Here is a 19248-nt window from a genome sequence, read left to right as displayed (position 1 = left end):
TATGTTCAGATTTTTCAACTTTAGTTACTTAAAACTTTAGTATTAAATGTCAAATGGGCTGGTTTCAGGTCATTCAAGTACCCAGTTATTGGTTGAGTACCATACTGCACACTTGTTGTTTTTAACAATAAACAATTTAATGATATACCATATTCGCAAGAGAATCTCAGGAAATGCTGGTTGGTAGCGGGTAAATTTACTACCAGCCACAAATAATTTGCATTTGGTGGCTGCAGCTTTGTTTCAGAACTGTTTATTGGGTGCATGTTTTACACAGCCAGGTGATAAGCTTTAAATAAGATACAGCATTAGCATTGGCAACCCTTTGGTTGTGTCATTTATTGGTGAGGAAATTTAAAATTAAGCACTTATTAAAGGAAAGCTGTCTGCGTGTGTGGTCCTGTCGTTTTGTAGGGTGAAGTTTTTATATAAAGCACCCTGCGTCTGCTTACGTGACGATATGTAAAAAAAAAAAAAAGAATAAACTCGAGGAAAAAGGGCGTTCCCATACCGGGAGTCGAACCCGGGCCGCCTGGGTGAAAACCAGGAATCCTAACCGCTAGACCATATGGGATTTGCGGCCAAGAATCATCATCATATGTATATGACAAATGGATAGCAAACGAATCAGGAGATGATAATGGTACTTTTGTTCCTGGCGACATGACGTTCCTAAAATAACTTTAACGTTAGCGATTCGTTCCCCGACAGCTGACACCGAACAGCATGTTTTAAGCTAGCTCCTTAGTCCAGCTCATCTTCACTGGTGTTTGTAAACCAAAGGCATTATAAACATGTTCGGTGTTACACTGTAGGTGTTAGGAAGAGGTGTGCAAAAACATTTTTTAATTAAGAACGACATTAGTCTCTGGATATCTTCGGGTTTGGGGTTTTGTAGGGCGGAGGACGTCTTTATTTGGATTTAGTCGATACGAGAATGCATCAAAGTCATTCAGTATAAAGTTTTGAAAAGAGATTTAAAAAAATCAGCGAGGACGTTGCATTTCCTTTGAAAGGCGCACGCAGGTGCTATTTGACTGTAAGTGGGTCAAATCAGAATAAGAATAAGCCAGCTCTATTTTTACTCTACTTTTACTCTTGTAGGATAAAAAATGATTACATTGTTTCTGGGGGTGGTACCTTCATTTTAAATGGATGTTGTGTTATACAGTATGCTGTAATTGACGTTTTTCTAGGAAACTAGAAAATAGGTCGGCAATTAATTGAAACATCTGCAAACATACTCGGAATTACTATATATAAGGCAAAAAAGAGTTTGTACAATTCCAACAAACTTTATTCTTCAACACATCCTGAACTCTTTTCGACAAACTTTCGTAAAGTAGCCTTCAGGAATAACTCAGAAGTCTTCCCGAAGGACATTCAAAGCTCTTGTGTGTCGTTATTGCCATGTCTTGACAGCCTCCCTTCCACTGAAACCATTTCTGATGAAACTTCATTGAAGACAATGGGTCGTGAATGGATCATGAAGGGCTAAATGCATCTCTCGGTGCTGTGTCAGGTGGATTTTTCTTCTTTTTTTTTGACAGTTTCACATACTGTTCACCTGTTGTAAATTTGTCCTCTACTTGCACACTGTGCTGTAAAATGCTAAGTTTTCAGCTAACAGCTCCTTGGGAATCACCTTCTTGGTACAAAAATAAAATGTTATGTATGCCAAACTGTGTCATCTTTGACATGTTTCATACATTTAACTAAAGAAACTGGAACAAATGACAAAGTACCAAAATATACTATTTTAAAATAATATAAATAACAACAAATGTATATAGAAAGTCTGTCTCTTTTGAGGCAAAATATAAAGAAACGAGGGTTAAATCAAACCTTTTGCACTGTGTTGTATATGTTGACACATTCTCCATACATGGTCTTGATTATTTATTGCCAGAAATACTTTAAGTGTCTGTTCATAACACTACTCATGTATATAATTACTGGGAGTAATGAGAGGTGACACATAGCGTAATAGTGATGCAAATAATTTTGCAAAACATCAAGCCAGGCCTTTACATGCAATCCGGTCTTACACAAGCACACAGAGGAAGTAGCAGCAAAGTTGTTTGCAGCCCTCTGTATTAAACCAGAGCATCATTTACATAAAGAGGAAGCCACAAACAAGTGTGTATGTGGGATGGGACAACATGATGTCATGAAGGGAGAGATCAGGTTTATGATTTGCTACTGACTTTAAATACGCCTGTTTGGATGTGAAAGACAATCTTTGTCTCTTTCAGCCCAGCAAACACCTGCTCCTAAAGCTCACAGGATAATCATGGACTCCAACAAAGTGGTGGAAAACATCTACCTCCTGGTCATCGTCACTCTTGTCAGCGTGCTTCAGAATGGTGAGAAACTCTAACCCAGTGACTGGAAATGTATCGCTCACATCACAAATGCTTAATCTTGACTCTCTGTTTTTAAGCTTTTTTCGCACAGAAGGTGGAGAGGGAATGCAAGAACCATAATAACCGCACATCAGCTTTTGAGCGAGTGTCTTGTGCCAAGTGAGTGCTCTTTCTTCAACAATTAGTTCTCTATTGCAACATCAATACCAGCGAACTGAAACAATATCACATTTGTTTCCTAATAGGCTTTCCATTCGGCCTCATAATCCACCAAATGTTAACTCTATCCAGAGGCAGTCCTCATTTGCTTGAACCCTCCCCGGTTGGGGAAAGAGCTGGCTGGCGCTGACCTTATTTGAATACTTGATGGTGAAATAACAATGATGTGTTGAACTCCAGGCCTCGAGGGCCGGTGCCCTGCAGGTTTTAGATGTTTCCTTGATCCAACACAGCTGATTTAAATGGATAAATTACCTCCTCAACATGTCCTGAAGTTCTCCAGAGGCCTGGTAATGAACTGATCACTTGATTCAGGTGTGTTGACCCAGGGTGAGATCTAAAACCTGCAGGACCTCGAGGCCTGGAGTTCGACACCCCTGATTTAAGGCCAACCTCTCATATATCTGTTCCATCTATACAGTTGCAATGACATGTCAAGAAGTTTGTTCGATTGATCTTCAACATGCTAATTCATTCCTTTACAAAGAAGCAGAAAAATAGTAAAGCAAATTGTTGTTTTTAATAAACTATGCTTCAACCTTTGTGAAGTACTTGGTAATTTGGAAACTATCATTTCAAAGTGTCTTCCACAACAATTACAACAAAAACCTCACAAAATGCTAGATTTTGGGACTCAGGCGTTCCAGTTCTTCTGCCTTTAACTAATCTGCCATTGCTTCATAGTTTCTTCACACTTGCCTTGAAATGTGCTAATAACAGCTTTTGTTTAAACTTCTTCTCTAGTCGCAACTGCATGGATGCTTACCCCACTTTCTTGGCAGTAATGTGGTGTGCTGGTCTGTGTCTCAGTCAAGGTAATCATTCATGAATGTAAAGGAGGCTGTAAACAGTGCACACCCACACAGGAAACAAAAGCAAACATTTAGAAAAGTGTTTGTTCTCTCCTTGTACAATACAACACAACACAATCCAATATGCCTGAAACGCTGCTGTTTTTCAAAGGTAGAAAGTCAGATCTGCACATGACTTTACTGACATTAACCTTCTGTGGATCATGCTGCTACAATTTAAGGATAAGCTTTAGGCCAAACCGATAAAATAAATAAAGCGCAAGCACAAGTGCTGACATAAAATGCAGTTCCTCTAGTGGCTACTTGAGGCTGGATCCAACAGCAAGTTAGTCTCCATAATATGGAGTCCAGTCTGCTGACATGGGAATATATGGAGTCCATATATTCCCATGTCAGCAGACTGGGAGCTTAAAATACCAACCTGTGGTTCAAGCCAGAGTTGTGGTCCAGAGTTTACATCAACTCATCATGGGAATGAATGTCATGCTAATTTGGAGCTTTTAATGATTTCTTTCAACTGTTCTTTTTTCTGTGTGTAGTGATTTGTTTGAATTTATTTTGGATTCTTTGTAATCCACACATGGTCAAAAGTTTAGATACAAGCTCCAATATATACCCCACTAAAATTTAACTAAATGTTAATGTTAGTAATTTGGACCTCAACCAGATGCTTTTGGTAGCCATCAAGAACCTTCTGGAATAACTCTGGTTGGATATTTGACAAGTCTTGTTGGAAGGATTGGTAGATTGCATTTAAATTGGCTGATTTCCTGGCACCGTCCTGGCTTAGGGTATAGGGTTGAGGTCAGGGCTGTTAGCCTGTTCAATGTTAGCCATTTAGCAAACACACATCGAAATCAGTTTCGATGTGTGTTTGTTATCGTTGTCCTGTTCAAACACCTAACAGTTTTTCAACAACTGTGTTTCAACAAGTTTTAACCGTCTTGCTGCTGATTTAAGATGACGTTCAAGAATTTGGATGTAATCCTTCTTTTTCATTATTCCATCCACTTTGTGAAATATACCAGTACTGCTGGAGGCAAAACACCCTCAGAGCGTGATGCTACCACCACCATGTTTGACCTTTTGCCATTGCGAGCAAATAGCTTATTTTATCTCTCGTCTGACCACTAAACTTTTCTCTTTACTTGTTGGCCTGTTTCTCTGTATTGCCTGACCTTACCTAAAATACCTTATCATTAGTGCTATCAGCATTAATCTCGTTAAAATGACGTTAACGCCATAACCGCATTAACACGGGAAATCTCCGTTAGCGAGTTACTGCGGATCGCCCTGTGCAAGCGCTGCACAACGTCAACGCGTTAGCACGATCGTTAACGCATTAGCGCCATGCAGCCCCTCGCACGGGGCGATCCGCAACATTCAATAGTATAGGATTGGATAACTGGATTTTTCCTCGAAAACAGTGCGTGCAGTGTGAGTTGGTCAGGGTGTTTTGTACTTATGAGCTCTCTCCAGTAAAATGCAAAATGGGCCTACGCTCTGTTTGGGTGCAGATGTCACAAGAATGAAGCACACTATTAGCTGAAATATTACTGTTTGTGCCACAGAGTCGAGATTGACTAAGTGGAAAAAGACCTAAACCATATAAGACCCACAGCGTATTATGAAACCAGATACAGAATCTTTTTCTGTCCTCTGTTTGAAGCTCCCGCTGCTTTCGCTGGGATCATCTATCTCGTCGTCAGGCAGAAGTACTTTGTTGGATACTTGGGACAAACCTCTCAAAGGTAAATTCCTACAGACCCAGTAGCATGTATTCTATGTGTTTAGAAGCAGTATCGCATTAATTTTTCACATCTGTACAGCACCCCAGGTTACCTGTTTGGAAAACGGGTCATCACCTTCCTTTCCCTGATGTGTGTCATTGGCATTGCCAACTACCTGCTGGTGCGCTTCTACGGCAGCGACTATAAAGAATATGTGGAAACCATCACTAACGCTGCAACTGCTCTTCTGCTTATCCCTTAAATGAGTTTGTGTCATGTAACCTTTCCACATGAATAATTTAGCTCCTGGATCTCTGTTGCATTAAAAAACACTGTTTAATAGATTCATTGCATTTTTTTGGAAAAATAATAAAAGAATTCTCACAAACAAATATTGATTTGACATTACAAAATCTGTAAACATTTTATTGTGCAGCAGCACAAATTTGATCACTATAAAACCTCTCAAACAAAACAACAATTAAAAATCATGTAAAAACAAATATTTGCACACACAAAACGACCTTTATGACATTCAGAAAGTCTTTTTCAGTCCTTGTCAGTAGTTTCCACCCACTGAACAGACAGAAATTCTGGACTCAGATCCTAAAATCTCCAGAGGAAAGGCGTCAGTCTGGCAGGATGATATTTCAACCATTCATCTATTTTACTGAAGACGCAAAAACAAGCTCCAGTTAAAGTGAACAGTTAAACTCAAGTTTGCATCGTTCTTCATCCTCAGCTGGCTCATGTCATTCTCAACTGTAATAAGAACAGATGCAAGAAAAGCAAAGTTAGACAAAAACCTAAAGAGACTCAAAAACATGGATTTAGTTTAAGATCTGATAAGAACAATTAGAGACGCACCTTAAATATTCTTTTGCTGAAGCCAAGCCAGTGTGGAAAGTCAAACAGAGCATCAGAATAATATTTGAGGGTGAAGGAGGCGTCTCTCCACACGGGCTTGACCTTCATGAGGTCATCAGATATGAGGTTTTTTGCTGCCCAGCTCTCCATTTCTTCAGTCAGGTCAATCTGAAATGAAGGGAAAGGTAACATATAGTGATTCTGAATAAAAGAGGCTCGTGCAACAGAAGCACCATGAAGTCCTGCTCACATCCACTCTGTAGCTTTCTCCAGCAACAGAAGAGATGGTCCCATCCATGCCTCTCTCCAGCTGCCACTTGGTGAACGGCTCGTTGCCATCGATGCACACCACATACTGCTTCACCACTGAAAGTTCATGAGGAAAGAGTAAAAAAGTCAGAAAAGGAGAGAGTTTGCGCAGAAACATGGTGTAAGAAGCAAGCTTTCACTGTAATGTGAACTCCACCCAAATCTGGAGGCCTGCATGAGTCAGCTGTGCCAGCGAGCAGCCCACAGCTGTAACATACGGAGTTGTTTTCACCACTGTCAGCTCTTTGTACTGTGTGTAATTACTGTTAGATGACAGCTTGTGTGTAGGGAAACACTTACCGCTGAGTTCTCTGGCTGCCTTTTTGTTGCTCACTGAGGATTGTTCTTCGCAGGCTGAAATCAGCAGATAGATCTCCTTGGACAGCAGACTCTTCCTCGTGCTGCTGTATTCCCACAAGTTGTGCATTTTCACTTTTCTGTGGCCAAAAGCAAAACAGAAAGAGTTTCATATTCATTGCTTGTGCATATGAACGCATAAATAAATGAATATACATTTGGGTGTGCATTTCTGTCTTTTCTCACCTTCCCAGCGAGTTGTGGAAAACGAACTTCTTCCCGCAGGACTGGAAGTCGTCGATGAGCACCAGGCTCTTCTCCTCGTTGCAGCGGACTCGGTAACCCGATCCGAGAGTCTCCACAGAGAAACCTGGCGGTGGATTTCTCACAAACTCCTCCACTTCTGTCACTCTCATCCTGCTGCCCGACTGCTTGTTTACCGGCATGCTGTCACGTTTTCTTCTCTCACCTCCTGCCGACGTTTATGTGGTCTAGTTCTTCTTCTGTATAGGGTTGGCAAACAGCAAAATGGTGTAATGTGGTCTAGTTGATGGACTTCTGAGCCTTTAGTAACGCCCACCGACCACCAAGTCTAAAGAGATGAACTGATATGATTTCCGCTCCCTTTGAGCCAAAATAAAAGCCTTTAGTTACCGCGCTATGGAGGTGATCCATAGCTGCTTGATCAGGTGATTCAACCTTTTAACTCATCCTGTTCAAAGACGCCAGCGGCCGATTCCAGCTTCTCAGAAGGAAAGATTGAAGAAGGAGGAAGATTTTGCATAATCCATCCATCCATCCATCCATCCATCCTCATCCACTTTGTCCGGGGCCGGGTCGCGGGGGCAGCAGCCTAAGCAAAGAGGCCCAGACCTCCCTCTCCCCAGCCACCTCCTCCAGCTTATCCGGGGGAATACCAAGGCGTTCCCAGGCCAGCCGAGAGATATAATCTCTCCAGCGTGTCCTGGGTCTGCCCCGGGGCCTCCTCCCGGTGGGACATGCCTGGAACACCTCACCCAGGAGGCGCCCAGGGGGCATCCTTGTCAGATGCCCGAACCACCTCAGCTGGCTCCTTTCGATGTGGAGCAGCAGCTGCTCTACTCTGAGCCCCTCCCGGATGGCCGAACTTCTCACCCTATCTCTAAGGGAGAGGCCAGCCACCCTTCGGAGGAAGCTCATTTCTGCCGCTTGTATCCGCGATCTCGTTCTTTCGGTCACTACCCACAGCTCGTGGCCATAGGTGAGGGTAGGGACGTAGATCGACCGGTAAATTGAGAGCTTCGCTTTTACACTCAGCTCCCTCTTCACCACGACGGACCGGTGCAGCGTCCGCATTACTGCAGCTGCAGCCCCAATCCGTCTGTGAACAAGACCCCGAGATACTTGAACTCCTCCACTTGGGGCAGGAACTCATCCCCGACCCGGAGTGGGCACTCCACCCTTTTCCGGCTGAGAACCATGGCCTCAGATTTGGAGGTGCTGATCCTCATTCCCGCTGCTTCACACTCGGCTGCGAACCGTTCCAGTGCGAGCTGGAGGCCCTCACCCGATGAAGCCAACAGAACCACATCATCTGCAAAAATCAGAGATGAGATTCTGAGGCCACCAAAGCGAAAGCCCTCCGCCACTTGGCTGCGCCTAGAAATCCTGTCCATAAAAATTATGAACAGAACCGGAGACAAAGGGCAGCCCTGGCGGAGCCCATCACCCACCGGGAACGAGTCCGACTTATTGCAGGTGTTGTGCCAAAAAGTGATTGTCTGCTAGAAACTGATTGCCGTCCGCGGGAGCGCGCGCAGCTGCTTAAAGCTGCAGCGCCCGGATTACTTGCGTTGCCAGCTACTTTCGTGCAACTGATATAACGTGGGGGGAAAAAACCCCAAACACATTTATGCCTTTGTTATTAGGCAAAGGTATGCATTTATGGAGCTTTAACGTTTCTTGTAACCGAATTATGACGCTTATCAGAAGGTTGCTTTCAGTGTGTAGCGCAGTCACGAATGACTACACGCATCACGATGGAATAATTAATGCCCACAGGTTTAGTATGTCTACTCTCGTTGTTCATATTTGTTATAAGACTGTCGAATAGTAGTTAAAACAATAAAGACCTATTGTGCCAGTATCACCATGACTCTTTCTTGTTTGTTCAGAATAACGACTGAGAACATGGCATTTTAGCGCTACCAAAAAGTGATTGTGGCCTATAACTTGTCACTGAAACAATATTTCGGCTTCAAACTTGTTGGATATATTCCAGAAGGGTTACATGTGATATATTATATCCCAAAAACTCTCCAAGAACTGCTGAATAACTTGTACAGGAACAATAAAACTGATAATATGCCATTTTCAAGCGGCCAAAAAGTGATTGTGGCCTATAACTTGTCACTGAAACAATATTTCTGCTTCAAACTTGGCGGATGTCATTTAGAAGGGTCATATGTCAAATATTACATCTCAAACAGTCCCTTAGAACTGCTGGATAACCTGTAAAGGAACATTAACATTGATAATAAGCCATTTTCAGCCTGCCAAAAAGTGATTGTGGCCTATATCTTGTTAATGAAATACTATTTCTGCTTCAAACTTGCTGCATGTCATTCTGAAGGGTCCTATGTGACACATTATATCTCAAACAGTCCCTTAGAACTGCTGTTATATTGTTGCTTTATTTAACTTCAGATCACATTTACAAATCACATATCGCTCATGTTTTGCCATTCCTGCACAGGCTCCAGTCTCTGTTCAAACTTGAGCCACTTTAGAAATAACTAGTTACGCTAACATGCATTGAGAGAGTCACAGTGCTAACCACCTCACCGCTATGCTGCCAATATCGATTTTGATTTACCTGGTAAGGTGGGGAGGCGAACTCTGAGCGGGCTCTCACTGCTGGGGTCAAATGCACCCACTGGGCGACAGTGTGAGGCAGACTGGGTCAAAGCACTCACTTGATCTTGATAAATTCAGGAGTTTAAAGCAATTTTGGCAAGTGATTTTTTTGTCTCTGTTTGAAAGGAAGCAGACATTGGTTCATCTCTTTTTATTGCTGTTAACTGATTATTTGTATTAAACTGTTCATTAAAAAAAATCAGAATATCTGACAGCAGTGTTTTGGAAATAGGTTTTCATTATTTTTTATGTTTTCCATTGCATTCTGTAGACAAAACATTTACCCAGCAAAGTGAGAGCTCAGTTAGTTCAGTGCATTAAATGATCAAATGTTGTTCTGTAGGAGAGACTTTAACACTCCAGAGGCTTATACACTTATGTCAGTGCGCCCCAGGGCAGCTGTGGCTACAATGTAGCTTGCCATCGCCAGTGTGTGAATGTGTGTGTGAATGGGTGAATGACTGAATGTAGTGTAAAGCGCTTTGTGGTCCTATGGACTAGAAAAGCGCTATACAAATGCAGGCCATTTACCATTTATAAATGAAATCTAATAAAAGAGGAAATGGAAAAAGAAACACCAAAATCAAAGTAAAAATATGTGATCAGAGACAAGAAACACACAAAAATGTTATAATTCTTCATAAAAGCAAAAAATAAACACATACAGCACATACAGTGCTGATAGAAGAAATAAGGACTCTCCATCATCATGCAGAAAATGTGAAGTCTCTGAGACAGCAGGCATAGTTATCAAATTCATCTGTAACGAACAGTGAATAGTTACAGTATGACAATAATACCTGATGTTCCACACATCATCCATTACATGAGTTTTCACAGGTACACTGCAGCAGACACAAAGTTATCTCTAATATTTCTAACTCACCTAATGGCTCATATCTGCTTTCTGCGTCACAGAGGCAGACATGAGAGTAACACCTGTCCAGTATTGCCCTGTAGTAGCTGGGATAGGCTCCAGCCCCGTCCCCTGCAAGCCTAATGAGGATAAATAGAGGGAATGGATGGATAATGGCTCAATCTTGAATGAAAAGACAAAAAATAGGGGAAAAAATCAGCCTGTCATCTACACTTTATTTCATTTGCCCGAACATTTTCTATCATGTAGACAGAAAAGCCAACAGATCTCATGTTTCACAAGCAAGAAATGTATATTTTGTTAAATGATTGCAACTAATTGCATCTAAATAATCACTGATAAGACCCCTAAATGGTGCTACTCCCTTCATAACCTCTTTTTAAAGGCTATGGATCAAGTGACCTGGTGACCAATTGGTTTGAGTACATATCACAGGCTACAGTGCACGTATTGTTGGGGATAAGCGAACAACATTTGCACTACTTTAGCTAAATTCATACTTTTACACACTTCCGTCATTAATCATTTTCCAACTACTGCCAGTCACCGTTCCTCCTTGGCCGTCCTTTTACTGAATGCCATTTCCTGCTCTGTTCCCACGGTTCCTGTGTGTCTCTGAGTAGCAAAGGCAAACACGGAAAAAGGTTTGTGAAATTCTCTGAAGTACAGCGTCAACCATACAGAGATATGCTCATCTCTGATGGTATAATATCCCTGCTGTCTTTTTGTTTTTGTTTTATTTAAAATAAATAAATAAATGAGTGTACTGAAAGAAACTATAAGACAAAAAACATAAATAACGCGTCTTGTGAAGTATGTGTTTATTACACGAGACCGACTTTGTCAAACGTGCTTTATTGTTTACTGCACTGTATTAAGAGAGTGTTGTCAGCATTTCCTGACTTTCCTTCTCATCTTTGTTCCTCAAACACTTAAAAAGTTTCAGGCACTCAGAAATCTGCGTGCTTTGTTGCTGTCACAGCCATTTCAGCTCTGCTGTCTGTAAATGATCTGTGATTGTTTCCTAGGTGACCTCAAAATGTGCTAATAACAGCTTGTGTTTACGCTTGTTCTGGTCGCATTTGCATGGATGCTTATCACACTTTCTTAGTATTAATGTCATGTCTGATTCATAAATGAATGTAAAGGACAGTGTAAACATTGCACACCCACACAGAGAATTTAATTTATGATATAAAGGCAAACAGATGAGAGCAGCGTTTGCTCTCTGCTTGTAGATCATAGTATGTTTCTGAGAAGAACAAAATCACACCTGCTTCTGAATTTAGTGGTGCTTACATTATATGTCCAAAGGTGTGTGGACACACAATATATTCATATGTAAAAAGGTTAGAGAAGTTATTTCAAAACGATAGACAAGACAACTATGTTACTACAATCTGTTGCTGAAAAGCAAAGCCAGCAAAGAAGTGCAAAAACCTGTAGTTCCTGGAGTGGAGTCAATACCCATAGGCTCCCATCTCAAAAGCCTCAATTGTCTATTTTTGGCTGCTCCTTTATTTACCAGGGGTCACCACATTGTTTAGATCTACATCTTTAATCTGGCAATATGTAAACCAATATATCTACGACTGTTGTTGTGATTTAGTGACATAATTAAAATTGCATTGAACTAAACAACCTTATCGCACATGTTTACAACCTGATACAAAGAGTTTTATCTCTAAGGGTAGTTTTCCCCTATTCAGGAATGATGGGTGGAGATCAATTGAAGCCTTAATCGTAGCTTTGTTTCATAAGCTGCTGTAGCTGATCGGTGCCTCCTGGGCCTCACTTTCACAAACTAGCCCCTCTGACCTGGACCTCTCACTCATCCTGTTGCTACCTTATCATGCTTTAGGTGAAATTAGTTGTACAACTTTTTTACAGTCTTCAGCAAAAACCTGAGCCCCTCCTATAATGTTGATATCGCAGGTCCAACATGGCAGAACAATAAGTTCAGGTGGATGTCGGAAGAATTTACTAATGTAAAGCTGCAACACTTACGATCGCGTTGGAGTCAGGTCAAAATAGATGCAGTCTAAATTTTTTTAGACATGTTGTACTGATATTAGAGGGGGTGATTAGAAAATGCTTTCCCGCTAGAGAGAGAATTTGTGTTTTTAGAGATCAAAATGCTACTTTTGCGGTGGAAAAAGCAACTGACTGTCGCCAGAGAGCTTTAGAGACAAAGCAATAACTCTGAGTCTTACAACATTAAAATAACACATCAAACACATTCCTGTTTACGTCAACTCTCTGCCAAAAAAATGTAAAATACAACTACATTTCGTTTGGGTCCCATTGTCACAAGAAGCACACCATTACCTGGAATATCATTGTTCATAGACCCGAACCATAAAATACAGACCCAAAGGGAATTCTTCATTATGCACTGAAATACGAGATTTTTTGCTATTAAAGCATTTATTGCTTTTTTAAAGAAAAACAAACAAGCAATTGTCATGAACAAATATCTTTTTTTAGTGCAAAAGTACGAGCATTTCATTTTGCAGCAGCACAGATTTGACTACTTTAAACCCTTCTTACAGTACATACAGTAGTTAAAAATCGTGTAAAAAATTTATATTTACAGGCACACAAAAGAAGTTTTATACACATATTGTGTTAAAACAATCTTTATGACATTCAGAAAGTCTTTTTCAGTCCTTGTCAGTAGTTTCCACCCACTGAACAGACAGAATATCTGGACTCAGATCCTAAAAAATCTAGAGGTAGGAAAGCCGTCGGTCTGGCAGGATGATATTTCAACCATTCATCTATTTTACTGAAGATGCAAAAACAAGCTCCGGTTAAAGTGAACAGTTAAACTCAACTTCGTATCGTTCTTCATCCTCAGCTGGCTCATGTCATTCTCAACTGTAATAAGAACAGATGCAAGAAAAGCAAAGTTAGACAAAAACCTAAAGAGACTCAAAAACATGGATTTAGTTTAAGATCTGATAAGAACAATTAGAGACACACCTTAAATGTTCTTTTGCTGAAGCCAAGCCAGTGTGGAAAGTCAAACAGAGCATCAGAATAATATTTGAGGGTGAAGGAGGCGTCTCTCCACACGGGCTTGACCTTCATGAGGTCGTCAGATATGAGGTTTTTTGCTGCCCAGCTCTCCATTTCTTCAGTCAGGTCAATCTGAAATGAAGGGAAAGGTAACATATAGTGATTCTGAATAAAAGAGGCTCGTGCAACAGAAGCACCATGAAGTCCTGCTCACATCCACTCTGTAGCTTTCTCCAGCAACAGAAGAGATGGTCCCATCCATGCCTCTCTCCAGCTGCCACTTGGTGAACGGCTCGTTGCCATCGATGCACACCACATACTGCTTCACCACTGAAAGTTCATGAGGAAAGAGTAAAAAAGTCACAACACTGGTCACTATATTCTTCATTTCCGGTTAATACTTGTACAGCTGCTGTTATTGTGTATATATTTATTTATATTTAGATTTCTTCATACATTCTTATATAGTTCTATATTGTGTATTGTGTATTTTGTTGTACAGTTATTTTATTTTCAACTTTAATTTATATATTTATCTTTATCTTATTCTTCCCAGTTAAATTTACCCTTCATTCTAATTTGTGTTGTACAGTTATTTCATTTTTAACCTTAATTTATATTTTATTCCTTCCTAGTTAAATTTACCCTTTTTAATTTTTCATATTTATTTCCTATCTTATTCATAGCCTTTTCCTTTTTTGTTTTCTTTAGGTCACGAGCAGTTGTCCAAGCATTTCACTACATATCGTACTGTGTACGTGACAAATAAAATTTGAATTTGAATTTGAAGTCAGAAAAGGAGAGAGTTTGCGCAGAAACATGGTGTAAGAAGCAAGCTTTCACTGTAATGTGAACTCCACCCAAATCTGGAGGCCTGCATGAGTCAGCTGTGCCAGCGAGCAGCCCACAGCTGTAACATACGGCGTTGTTTTCACCACTGTCAGCTCTTTGTACTGTGTGTAATTACTGTTAGATGACAGCTTGTGTGTAGGGAAACACTTACCGCTGAGTTCTCTGGCTGCCTTTTTGTTGCTCACTGAGGATTGTTCTTCGCAGGCTGAAATCAGCAGATAGATCTCCTTGGACAGCAGACTCTTCCTCGTGCTGCTGTATTCCCACAAGTTGTGCATTTTCACTTTTCTGTGGCCAAAAGCAAAACAGAAAGAGTTTCATATTCATTGCTTGTGCATATGAACGCATAAATAAATGAATATACATTTGGGTGTGCATTTCTGTCTTTTCTCACCTTCCCAGCGAGTTGTGGAAAACGAACTTCTTCCCGCAGGACTGGAAGTCGTCGATGAGCACCAGGCTCTTCTCCTCGTTGCAGCGGACTCGGTAACCCGATCCGAGAGTCTCCACAGAGAAACCTGGCGGTGGATTTCTCACAAACTCCTCCACTTCTGTCACTCTCATCCTGCTGCCCGACTGCTTGTTTACCGGCATGCTGTCACGTTTTCTTCTCTCACCTCCTGCCGACGTTTATATGGTCTAGTTCTTCTTCTTCTTCTGTATAGGGTTGGCAAACAGCAAAATGGTGTAATGTGGTCTAGTTGATGGACTTCTGAGCCTTTAGTAACGCCCACCGACCACCAAGTCTAAAGAGATGAACTGATATGATTTCCGCTCCCTTTGAGCCAAAATAAAAGCCTTTAGTTACCACGTTTTGGTGGTGATCCATAGCTGCAGTTGTTAGTTGATGAAATGGAGAAATAAGAAATGTTTTTTTTGTTTTTTTAAAAAAACCTCAAACTGTGCTACCTTTTCAAAAGGAAAGAACCGCTTTTTCCTCATTTATATCGATGTAATAATCCATTTGAGCACACACAAGTCAATATATTAAAACCTAAATTAAATTAAAATGTAATGTTATGCAAATGTCATTAATTTATACATTAAATCACATTACATTTATGTAAATAAATACATAAAGAACAAGAAAACAGCAGAAACTTCCCTCTTCCACAAATGCTATTATTTTGAAGGAACGCCTCTTCTCTTTAATTTTGCTTGATATGAGATCATTTCAAAGCCAAACTTTATCAGCTGACCTGCTCACACACATAAAAGAGACTAAGCCTCTGACAATGTGAGTCACAAGCAGAAATTAGATATAAGCTCGTCTTCCCAGAAAAGGTGGCGTTGACCAACTGACGGTGACACAAATCTAACCCTCCTATCTAAGGTACTGTGCAACAGTCTGGAGCCACTCATCATTTGCTTTTAATTTGCTTCCAAGGAGCCAGACGTTCGTTAATTTATTTTATTTTAACTCTTTATTTCTTAATGTCATTTTTTAAAGAGTCCTCTCGAGCAGTCCTCCTCTGGGCTTTATGGTTATAAGGAGATTGTTAAAGCACAAAAAATGGCAACTTTTAATTGGTATCTTTTGACACTTTGCCTCAGGTGTCTATTCCCGGTGTATTGAGTTGAATGTATGAAAAATTCTAAACATAACATAGTTTGACAATGTGACTGCTTAAGAGCTATTAGCTGCAAACTTGGCATATCTCAGTTTGGTGTCCTGTCAAAAAGCCATTCTTAAGGAAGTGAAACAGTGAGAAAGGTGTGCCAAATTACACAAGAACTAGACTGCAAACCAGAGGCAAAAGGTCTTATGAAGTGATTAAACTTGACATTTAATATTTTTGGATCAAACCGTCATCAACACGTATTGAAGAGATCTAAACTGAAGAGAGGTAAACTGTAAGACTCTACAATCATCTGTAAAACACAGAGGAGGCTCTATCATGGTTTTGGGCTGACCTGGGCCCTTTGCTCTATGTCATCAGATTTTGATATACCAGGTAGTACCAGCTGGGAAGCATCTGAATGGCAACAAGGTCATTTTTTCACCATGACAATGATCCCAAACACACTGCCAATGCAGTAAAAGCATACCGGGATAGAGAAACTTTAACAGTGCCAGTCATGGATTGGCCTCCCCAGAGCCTGGACCTCAACATTATTGAAGCAGTGTGGGATCATCTGGACAGATAACACAACAAAAGGCATCCAACATTCGTAGTAGAGTTTTGAATGTACTTTAAGAGACCTGCAGAACTATTCCTGAAGGCTAATTAAAGAAATTACAAGAAAGCTTGGCTAAGACAGTTCAGCCTGTGCTGAAGAATAAAGGTGATTATACAAAATGTTGTGTTTCAAGGCCCGTTTTTTTTTCATATAGTATCTTATTTCCATGTATGCTGGCACATGTTTCGATAAACCACTGCGCTATTTTCCCATTTTCTTTGCAAAATATAAAGAGACAGTGGCCCAAAACCTTTGCACAATACTGTACATAACTAATACAGGTGAGAATGAGGGATGTCACAGAGCTGTTACTTATGTTGACCTCTATAAATGCACGAAGGCATGTAAAACAGCATTTGTTCTGTTTGAAATTAACTTCAGGTGGACTATTGAACTGAGAAAGAAGCTATAAACACTTGAAGCTAGTCACATACAAGCCTTTGCTGCACACTAACACCCAGTGGCGGTCCTAGCCTGTTTGGCGCCCTGGGCGAAGGATTGTACATTAACATAAAACACACACACAGCCACCAGACAGCCATCATAATTGATCATACAACAGGACAAATCAACAATTGACAATGACTAATTAATATTAAAATCTGTAACATAATGTATTGTTTGGAGTTTAGTCTGTTAGTATTTTTACCATTTCTTCTTGGAGCAACTGTAACCTACATTATTTCCTTAGGGATTAATAAAGTATTCCGATTCTGATTGTTTCAGGATGACCTGCCATTATCCAATGACACATCTGCTCGCCTGTATCTTTTGCTCGTTTCTCCTCCTCTTCTTTTCTCTTTTTTCTAAACTGAAGACATGATGGCTTTGAACTTTTCTTGTCCATCTTCCATTGGTTTTAATTTTACACTCCAGTATGAACACCCACCCCCCAACTCAGGGATCACCACAACATAACCTAATAAACCTACAACTTAGTTCACTTTGTCTAGGGTTTATTTCGAGGATTTCACACAATCCAGGATTCAAATCATGAATACATAATGGGCTTGGATTTACAACATTATGAATGAAATGTGGTCTACTTGGAAGCAGCAGGACTCTCCTCCCCTTTCGACGGGTTGTGTGTGAGACTTTAAATCATCAAACTGTAAATTATAAATTTTAAATTGTTATTGATCCCTTTACCCCGAGTCCTAAAGTGTATATTTATTTGCTTACTCTTCTTATATTTATTGTTTGTTTACTTGCACTGCTGTAACTGGAGCCTCGTCGTCTCGTCTCTCTATATACTGGACTGTATGTAGCGGAGATGACAATAAAGTTTACTTTGACTTCAGCAGCGAGCAGGCGCACCGAGGGCTCTCGCGCTCACTTTTCACGTATAGAATTACTGTGCAGCATTTTTGTTCCTCTTACAGGAATTTCTGATCACGTTGCCATGTTTTCTCATCAACAGGCCTAATGTGTGCTGTGGTGTACTTTGTGAACAAAAGGGCTTAGTATTACTTTACCTAACTTCAAACACATTCATGCGTTATTGCTGTCTGTGAGTAACAATGTGACACATTATACAGCCTATCCCTGTGAATAAACAATACTTAGGCCTGCAGTTCCTGGATTCTTTAAAGCTTTCTCCAATTTTGGATTTCTTTCTTTTTCTTTTTCTTTTTTTACAGTTCACTCCATCTGCAAAACAATGTGAGAACTCTGAAGTGCTGTTTCACAACAGAACCAGCCTACTTTAATGTTTGTGGCTCAGCAGTTCACTTTTAGCCTCTGTGGTCAGGAGCCTGTTGACTCATTTGTTCTGGATGTCTCCACCAGTCTGCGTGTGCTTCCACAGAAAAAGTACGTTCAGCCTGTTTTCTCCACACGTACTCAGACGAGACTTTAAACAAGCCTATCATACTCTGGAAAATAAAAGTGGTTTGACCTAGATTCCAGTTGTATTTCTCACTGAACCTTCCTTTTGTTTTAGATTGTATCTATTTATTATCTAGGTGCAGCTAAACTTTGTCTTCCCTGTGTAGGACAGGTAGAGGCATTGCCCATTCCAAGTGTGAGAAGCTTCAGTCTTATTTATTCATACTTCATTCTTATAATGGCAGATATCTAATCAGCCAATCACGTGAGCTTATAAGAAGGCAACAGTAACTCAAATGACCACTCATTACAACCAAGGTATGCAGATAAGCATCTGTGAATGCACAACATGTGGAACCTTGAAAAAGATGTGAGCTACACCAGAAGACCACACCGGTGTCACTCCTGTCAGCTAAGAATAGGAAACAAAGGCAAAGTCACACAGGATCACCCAAAACAAGTGATTAGTCTCAATTTCTGCCTCGAGAAATCAAATCATGGATCCATCCTACCTTGCATTAACAGTTCAGGCCAGTGGTGGTGCTGTATTTAACAAAATGGTCAGTGAGTGAATATAAAACGTGAATTTTTACTATATTTTATAACATGTGGTGGTTCTCACATTAGCTGAGAAATATCAGTACGGTATATCAATGTGCAGCAGGTACAACTCTGATCTCTGAAAACAGAAGGTATGACTTCCTCTATGAGCATTTTTTTTTTAATTATTGATTTTGAGTGCATAATTTTGTGGCATACAGCAAGTAATAGAAAGATTGTGGTGTAATCTTTTATATAATTTAATCATGCAGCTCATATGTCTCGCTCGTCTACTGTTGATGAGACATAGAAACTCAATTCAAGCAAAACTACACTGGCGTTATTAAATGTGGCAGGATTTACAGTCCCAGTGCAGAAACTGTTCATAATTGCCCATCATAAATGCCTTGAAGCGTATCACTTTTTAGCATCAATGCTGGCATGTTTTTTTGACA

General features: G+C 40.4%; 3 protein-coding genes and 1 non-coding gene across 4 annotated transcripts; 1 reads left to right on the top strand and 3 right to left on the bottom strand.

Moving 5' to 3' along the window:
• Positions 1-502: 502 nt before the first annotated feature.
• Positions 503-574, bottom strand: trnae-uuc (transfer RNA glutamic acid (anticodon UUC)). Its single transcript has one exon. It is a non-coding gene; the product is annotated as a tRNA-Glu (tRNA).
• A 539-nt stretch (positions 575-1113) lies between these two features.
• alox5ap (arachidonate 5-lipoxygenase-activating protein) lies at positions 1114-5527 on the top strand. Its single transcript, XM_085289252.1, has 6 exons — positions 1114-1522; positions 2256-2366; positions 2444-2525; positions 3330-3400; positions 5067-5148; positions 5227-5527. Exons 1-6 carry the CDS (start codon positions 1480-1482, stop codon positions 5387-5389), a joined length of 552 nt encoding a protein of 183 aa, XP_085145378.1. The 5' UTR covers positions 1114-1479; the 3' UTR covers positions 5390-5527.
• On the bottom strand, positions 5501-7154 carry LOC146565816 (mesenteric estrogen-dependent adipogenesis protein-like). Its single transcript, XM_085289251.1, has 5 exons — positions 6847-7154; positions 6604-6740; positions 6245-6360; positions 5995-6162; positions 5501-5889 (listed from the first exon to the last, which is right to left on the bottom strand). Exons 1-5 carry the CDS (start codon positions 7044-7046, stop codon positions 5875-5877), a joined length of 636 nt encoding a protein of 211 aa, XP_085145377.1. The 5' UTR covers positions 7047-7154; the 3' UTR covers positions 5501-5874.
• A 5617-nt stretch (positions 7155-12771) lies between these two features.
• On the bottom strand, positions 12772-14967 carry LOC146565815 (mesenteric estrogen-dependent adipogenesis protein-like). The gene is made up of 5 exons (XM_085287955.1): positions 14640-14967; positions 14397-14533; positions 13608-13723; positions 13358-13525; positions 12772-13252 (listed from the first exon to the last, which is right to left on the bottom strand). The coding sequence occupies exons 1-5, from the start codon at positions 14837-14839 to the stop codon at positions 13238-13240; spliced, it is 636 nt and encodes a 211-aa protein (XP_085144081.1). The 5' UTR covers positions 14840-14967; the 3' UTR covers positions 12772-13237.
• Positions 14968-19248: the final 4281 nt, after the last annotated feature.

Source organism: Mchenga conophoros, linkage group LG10, assembly GCF_057382185.1.
Source record: "Mchenga conophoros isolate Kocher_MC1m ecotype Shallow Benthic linkage group LG10, M_conophoros_male_GT1.1, whole genome shotgun sequence".
Lineage (NCBI taxonomy): Eukaryota > Metazoa > Chordata > Actinopteri > Cichliformes > Cichlidae > Mchenga > Mchenga conophoros.
The sequence above is the reverse complement of the archived record's forward strand: the minus strand, read 5'-3'. Positions and strand labels throughout refer to the sequence as shown.